Source organism: Portunus trituberculatus, chromosome 22 (assembly GCF_017591435.1).
Source record: "Portunus trituberculatus isolate SZX2019 chromosome 22, ASM1759143v1, whole genome shotgun sequence".
Taxonomy (NCBI): domain Eukaryota; kingdom Metazoa; phylum Arthropoda; class Malacostraca; order Decapoda; family Portunidae; genus Portunus; species Portunus trituberculatus.
Window position 1 is genome coordinate 9,867,776 of NC_059276.1, and position 7,500 is coordinate 9,875,275.

Genomic DNA, 7,500 nt, shown 5'->3' on the forward strand with positions numbered 1-7,500 from the left:
ACACACGGAGAAATTTGAGATAGTAAAATTGATTGTAAAATTGTTGTGGCTTAATTAATGGGTATTCTCTCTCTCTCTCTCTCTCTCTCTCTCTCTCTCTCTCTCTCTCTCTCTCTCTCTCTCTCTCTCTCTCTCCACAGGCAGTGAAAAGCGTGTTTGGAGAAGTGATGTCCAATTTATATCTTCACCACATTGGCAACGATACACTAGAGAACATCAAAACCAAGGTAAGCTCTCCTCCTCCTCCTCCTCCTCCTCCTCCTCCTCCTCCTCCTCCTCCTCCTCCTCCTCCTCCTCCTCCTCCTCCTCCTCCTCCTGGTTATATACTCACACATAACTTCGATAACTCACTCATTCGATTGCTATTCTATTTCTCTTTCACTCCCTCCCATTCCTTCCCTCTTCTCTCTTCTCTGTCTCTCTCTCACAGGCGTCATCTCTAATGGATATTCTGCGGGAGGAGGTGGAAGAGAGCGTGTCCGGGTCGGCGTGGCTGGGACAGGAGGACAAGGAGAAGGTGCTGGAAAGGCTACATTCGATGAAACTCAAGGTGGGGGCGAGAGAGAAGCATTGGGATATAGAATTCGTCAACAAGTCACACGCTGAGGTAAGAGGGAGTAAGTGTGTGTGTGTGTGTGTGTGTGTGTGTGTGTGTGTGTGTGTGTGTGTGTGTGTGTGTGTGTGTGTGTGTGTGTGAGAGAGTGAGGACTAAAGTGGAAAATGAGATAAAGGGAGGGAGATAGGAAAAGATTAATGAGAGAGAGAGAGAGAGAGAGAGAGAGAGAGAGAGAGAGAGAGAGAGAGAGAGAGAGAGAGAGAGAGAAATCATGAACCTCCTCCTCCTCCTTTTAATCCTCCTTCTATTCCTCCTTCTCCTCCTCCTTCATATCCAATTTTTTTCCTTCCACCACTACCACCACCACAACCACCACCACCACCACCACCACCACCTCCTCCCGCAGCTGAGTTTCCCGCTCAACGGCTCCTTCCTTCACACTGTCCTGGAGCTGTACCGCGCCTTCAGATATCAGCTCTACCAACTCCACCACACGCCCATGGAGAGTGACGACTTCATGTGAGTGAGGAGGAGGAGGAGGAGGAGGAGGAGGAGATACGTTATAGAGGAGAAAAAATAGTAAAGAAGAGGAGAAGGTGGAGGAGGAGAATGGAGGGAGGAGAAGGAGGAAGGAGGAGGAGGAGGAGAGAATGCAAAGATACGTTATAAAGGAGAAAAATAATAGAGAAGAGGATTAAGAGGAAGAGAAGCAGGAGAAAGAGGAGGAAGAAGGAGGAAGAAGAAAAGGAGGAGGAGGCAAAGACACATTAAGGAGAAGGAGTAAGAGGAAGAGGAGATGAAGGAGGAGGAAGGGAACATAAAATAAAAAGTAGAAAAGTGAAGGAGGAAAAGAATAAAAGAGGAGATGGAGAAGGAGAAAGGAGATGACAAAGAATGCAATTTGGAAGAAGAGAAGGAAAAGGAAAAGGAAAACAAAAGAGACAAATCTGATGAAACGAAATACAAAGAGAGACATAATGAGACAAATTTAGACTGTTTTCATAATCTTTCGTCCTCCTGAGCTCAAATTTCCCTTTACTAATGAACAGGTGAGACAAGAACGAAAATAATTTAAACAGGTGTGAATTGAACTGGTACAAGATGACAAGTACAAAAAAATGACGTGACTCTCTCTCTCTCTCTCTCTCTCTCTCTCTCTCCTCAGTTGGTCGTTCACTGTGCAACCTTATATGGTGGATGCATTTTACGCGGTGGATATCAACAGTGTAGGTAAGCAACACCACTCAACACTACTCAACACCACTCAACACCACTCAACACCACACAACACCACACAACACCACCACACACCACAGAACACAACACCACACCACACACCTCACACCACAGACAACACCAAATCACCACCATATACCACACCACACAACACCACAACACCAAATCACTGTCCATTCACTTAAATATAGATGAAAAATTTGAACTGGATAAATTTTGAAACATATAAAGAAAATATATTTGAGCTAATGATTCCTTGTGTGTGTGTGTGTGTGTGTGTGTGTGTGTGTGTGTGTGTGTGTGTGTGTGTGTGTGTGTGTGCAGTGTTTCCAGAGGCGTTCTTCCATCCACCTTTCCACCGCCACAACGCTCCACATTACATCAATTTTGGTTCCACTGCCACATCAATTGCTCATGAGATCTTCCACGCCCTGGATTTCTTAGGTAAGGTACTCTCTCTCTCTCTCTCTCTCTCTCTCTCTCTCTCTCTCTCTCTCTTAATCTCCTATTTCCTTCATTCCACGCGTCGCTTCTTTCTCATTATTTCTTATGTGTTTCTTCCATCTCTCTCTCTCTCTCTCTCTCTCTCTCTCTCTCTCCCCCCTTATCATTTCCCTCATGTTTGTGTCTTTGTTCTTTAATCTCTCAATGCATTTCAAGTGATCTCTTTATCCCCTACTCTCTTTCTCTCTCTCTCTCTCTCTCTGGTAACCCATCCCAACCCAACCCACACTAACCTAACCTAACCCAACCCAACCCAACCTAACCTAACCTACTTTTCCCAGGCATTCAATTTGACGAGCGGGGGTTACTGACACGCCCCTTCAGCCAGGCCATGGTGGAGAGACTGAACATAACATCTGACTGCTACCACAACCTGCTTACCGAGAACTTCTTCGAGGTTCGCTACATGCATCACACACTCATTGCATTGGAGGTGAGCCTTGGGAAGTGTTGGGGTGTTGCCTGTGTGTGTAGTGAGATACTGGTGGTAGTGGCGGTGAAGATGGGAGATAGATAGGTTGATAAATGGAGCTAGAAAGTGGGAGAAGGATGGAAAGATGAATAATAGAGGAGGAATGGGGAGGTAGATAGACAGATTGAGAGATGGAGACAGAAAGTGAGAAAAAGAAAGGGATAGAAAGATGGAGAGAAGAGGAGGAATGGGGAGATAGATTAACAGATTGAGAGATAGAGACAGGAAGTGAGAAAGAGATAGAAAGATAAAAAAAAGAGAGAGAAGGGAATGAGGAGATAGACAGATCAATAGATGGAGACAGAAAGTGAGAGAGAAAGAAAGGGATAGAAGGATAAGGAGAGAAAAGATGGAGAAAAAGATATATAGTAGGAAAAGAAAGTGAGAAAAAAGGGAAAGAAAGACAAAAAGAGATAGAAACAGAGGAAGAGAGAAAAAAAAGACAGAAAGGCAAAAAAGAGACAGGTAGAAAGACAGAGAGAGAGAGAGAGAGAGAGAGAGAGAGAGAGAGAGAGAGAGAGAGAGAGAGAGAGAGAGAGAGAGAGAGAGAGAGAGAGAGAGAGAGAGAGAGAGAGAGAGAGAGTACATGAACCAAACCACCACCACCACCACCACCACCACCACCACCATTACCCTCAGATCGACGAAGTTATCACAAAAAACGAGAACATAGCCGACATCAGCGGTATTCATACAGCATTTAAATCGTACCGCCGGTGGGAGGAAGCGCAGGGGGTGGAGCCGCGCCTGCCCGCCCTCCCCCTTAACCCTCACCAGCTGTTCTTCGTGTCAGCCGCCCAGGTAAGTCACAGGTGTTATATAAGTGGTTCCAGGCGAGTCATTGGTGTTTCCAGGAGTTAGATGGTGTTTGAAAGTGTTTGAAGGTGATATATAAGTTTTTCCAGTTATTTTTAGGTGTTTGCAGGTGTTTACAAGTGTTTTCAGTAGTTTTTAGGTGTTTTGAAGGTGTTTTTATAGTTAATTACAGGTGTTTAGAGGTGTTTAAAAGTATTTTTGAAGGTGTTTAAGAGTGTTGCTAGGTGTTTACAAATGTCTACAGGTGTTTAGAGGTATTTGAAGGTGTTTAAGAGTGTTTCTGGGTGTTTACAAGTGCCTACAGGTGTTTAGAGGTGTTTAAAGGTGGTGTGAAGGTGTTTAGGGGTGTTTTTAGGTGTTTACAGGTCTTTTTCAGGTGTTTATATGTGTTTTCAGATATTTATAGATGGTTTCAGATGTTTTGCAGGTGTTTTTAGGTGTTTCGGAGGTGTTTACAGTGTTTACAGGTGTTTTGTAAGTGTCATATAGATTTTACAGATGTTCTCAGGTGTTTATATGTGTTCGCAAGTATTGTATTGGTATTTTCAGGTATTTTCAGGTGTTTGCAGGTGTTTACAGGTGTTATATTTAGTTTCCAGGTGTTTCCAGGTATTTACAGGTGAGTCAGGTGTTTTATAAGTCTTTACTGGTGTTTACAGGTGTTCACAGGTGTTCGAAATGTTTACCTGGTGTTTACTTCTCTCTAATTATTGTTTACGTGATATTTGATGTTATTTTTTGTTTATTTCAGTATTTTTGATATTTATTTATTTATTTATCTTTAGAAAGTTAGTGTTATTATAGTGTGTTTCATTGGTATGTTGTTTTTCTTATTGTTTTTTCTTTTATTTATTCTATTTTGTTGTTTTATTTATTTAATTTCATTGGTTTTATTTTTCTTAGATTTTTTTTCTATTGTCACGTTCCTTCATTTTTATCTTATTAGATATTCTCATTTTTTTATAATTTTCTTTATATTTTATTGATATGTTTTCTTATTTTTTGCGTAAATTCACGAACACAGTTTATAGTTAATTTTCTTTGTGTTTGTCTCTCTCTCTCTCTCTCTCTCTCTCTCTCTCTCTCTCTCTCTCTCTCTCTCTCTCTCTCTCTCTCTCTCTCTCTCTCTCTCTCTCTCTCTCTCTCTCTCTCTCTCTTTCTGTCTCAGCCTTACTGCAGCGTCAGCACAATGGTCGGCAACATTCTCCTCATGGAACTGGACGAACACCTGCCCAACAAGCTCAGGTAACGCTCATTACTTGTCACGCACACCTGCCCTCAGTCTTCCTAGGTGGTACTGTTCCCTTAGTCTTACTCGTACACTGTTCACATTGCTTTTTTTTTTTTTATATTTTTTAGTTGAAGCGTCACTAAGATCAGGACACTCTTGAGAACATCTAGAAACGCTCAGTAGTTTAGTTAAAGGTAAAAAAATGTCATGGTAAAACGTTTATTGCATGGTACTGAAACGTTTTTTTTTTTTATTTATTTATACCATGTGGGATTTTCACGGGAATATATGGGTTAAAGAGGATATATTTTGGGGTACCTCCTATCTGAAAGCCCCGAGTGAGGAAGCCCTACCTACACTCGGACCGTGAAAGTGCCACTAGAATCAGGACACTCTTGAGAACTTCTAGAAACGTTCAGTAGTTTAATTAAAGGTAAAAATTGCAGGCTACTAGAAACGTTTTTTTTTGTTGCTGTTTTTTTTAGTACCATGTGGGATTTTCACGGGAATTTATGGGCTAAAGGGGATACTTTTTGTGGTACCTCCTATCTCAAAGGCCCCCCGCTAGGAAACCGTTGCCCCGAGTGAGGAAGCCCAACCTACACTCGGACCGTGGACAGGATTCGAACTCGCGCTCTTGCAGACCCCTCGGACACCAAAGCATGCATGGTTCCACTGTACCACGGATGCTCACTACATTATTGCTCTTTAGTCATGGCAGTGTTGCATTGTGGTTCTGATAGATGGTGAAAAGACATACTTCGAGTCACAAATACTTGAAAACCCTCATTAATTTCAACTAGATCCTATTTATAGTTACATGTATATTCTTGTAATCTCTTTTAAACCTCAATTCTGCATGTAATCACTGTAATCTATTACTGTAATCTTTTAAATCCTTTGTATAATGTCTGTAATCCCTTTTCATGTCTGTAATTCCGCATTTTGCCTTTCGAATCTTTAATCTCATCCTTGTAATCCTTTATTTAACTTTGTAATCTCTTTTAAACCTTATTGCAATCTTTTAAATCCTTTGTATAATGTTTGTAATCCTTTTTCACCTTTGTAATTCCACGCTTTGTTTTTTCTAGTCTTACATCTAATCCCTGTAATCCTCTGTGTAATTTTATGATCTCTTTTAAGCCTTTATTAAGCTCTTCAAACCTTAATGAGCTCTTCTTTTCTCTTTTTCTTTTTAATGCATCGTTTTTAGTCCTTTCCGGTGCCTTTCCTACAAAAAACTCTCTTATTTACCAGGAGTTCTCTGTTCTATTGGCCAGGTAAGCTTATTGGGGTTTGTTCACTCTTCTCTTTTCCCCAGATAACTTTATTGATGCTTCTTTAATCTCTTATCTTCCTATGACTTTCTTTTAAGAGAGAGGTGTCGAGATATTTATCCCTGAATTTTGACTATCTCCTTTGAATCTTTTATGGAGACTACAGTCCAAGTGGGCCTTTTCTTTCCTAATATTAGTTTTTTTTTTTGCCCTTATATAAAAAAAAAAACTAACTTCACTGGTGCTTCTTCACTCTATTCTCTTTTCGTTAGGTAATTTCATTGGTGCTTCCTTCACCATATTCTCTTTTCGCCTGGTAATTTCAATGGTATTTCTGTATTTCTGTTCACCCTATTCTCTTTTCGCCAGGGAACTTAATCGTGCTTCTCTTCACCCTGTTCTCTTTTCGCAGGATTAACGGGATGATGAAGAACATGCCAGAGTTCTCCCAAGTGTTCAGCTGTCCTCCGACCTCCAAAATGTTCTCTGATCAAACCTGCCATCTGTTCTAACCCATACCAGTAATTTCTCCAGCCCACACCTGCCCATACATTTGTTTTCTGTTATGTAAGAGGGGAAACCTGGCCAAGAGCAACGTGAATCGAAAAAAAAAGGCTCACTTAGCTGCCAGTCCCCTTGCAGGTCCGAGAGGGTTAACCAAAATAAAGGGATAAATGTTTTGAAATCTCCCTCTTAAATGAAGTCAAGTTATAGGAAGCTGGAAATACAGAAGCCGGTAGGGAGTTCCAGAGTCCACCAGAGGAAAGTATCTTAATAAGCCACTCACACTTACATTTCCTAAGCCATTCTACACCTGCCACTTTTCTTTTTCTAAGCCACACCTGTTGATAAGTAAAGACACACCACACCTGTCACGCTTCTTGGACTAAAATACACCTGTTAACCCATTCAGTACCATGGCGCGTTTCCTTCATTCTATTTACTATTTGATGATTTTATACAGCTTCAGATACTTATGTGGGGATTGAAATAGTGAAGACTCTGGCCATTAGTCTTCTGACCTCCATAGACCCTTCCTAATGTCAATAAAATCGTCCAATCACACCCAAACCCATGGTGCAAAATGAGTTCCAGGGGTAAATGTGTTCTGAGCCACCCACACCTGTCCCTGTGTTCTGTACTTCTGTCCACACACCTGCCCTTGCCTCACACACCTGTAGGTCAGTGAGGTGAAAGGCAAAGAATGTAAAAAAGAGCAGAGTTGAATTTGTTGTTAGTTTAAGTTGATTTGTTTTATTTTATTGTTATTTTTTTTGTTAATGAACGATAACCTGTATTTATTTAGACCGAGACGCAGGTCAGTGTTGAACGAATAAATTATTTTAATCCTAGTAAATATTCCTCTTTACCTTACGACTTTACTTAAGAAGAGAGAGAGAGAGAGAGA

General features: G+C 41.1%; 1 protein-coding gene across 4 annotated transcripts in view; it reads left to right on the top strand.

Annotated features, from left to right (window-relative positions):
* The window catches only part of LOC123507318 (neprilysin-3-like), a 24,208-nt gene extending 16,764 nt beyond the window's left edge, over positions 1-7,444 (top strand). For all 4 annotated transcript variants that reach the window (XM_045260075.1, XM_045260074.1, XM_045260077.1 and 1 more), the window contains 9 exons: positions 141-227; positions 431-607; positions 963-1,075; positions 1,722-1,786; positions 2,117-2,236; positions 2,578-2,729; positions 3,408-3,569; positions 4,753-4,829; positions 6,505-7,444. In XM_045260075.1, the coding sequence (XP_045116010.1) occupies positions 141-227; positions 431-607; positions 963-1,075; positions 1,722-1,786; positions 2,117-2,236; positions 2,578-2,729; positions 3,408-3,569; positions 4,753-4,829; positions 6,505-6,604 (1,053 nt within the window). In that variant the 3' untranslated portion in view covers positions 6,605-7,444. The remainder of the gene's footprint in view (positions 1-140; positions 228-430; positions 608-962; positions 1,076-1,721; positions 1,787-2,116; positions 2,237-2,577; positions 2,730-3,407; positions 3,570-4,752; positions 4,830-6,504) is intronic.
* The last annotated feature ends 56 nt before the right edge of the window (positions 7,445-7,500 follow it).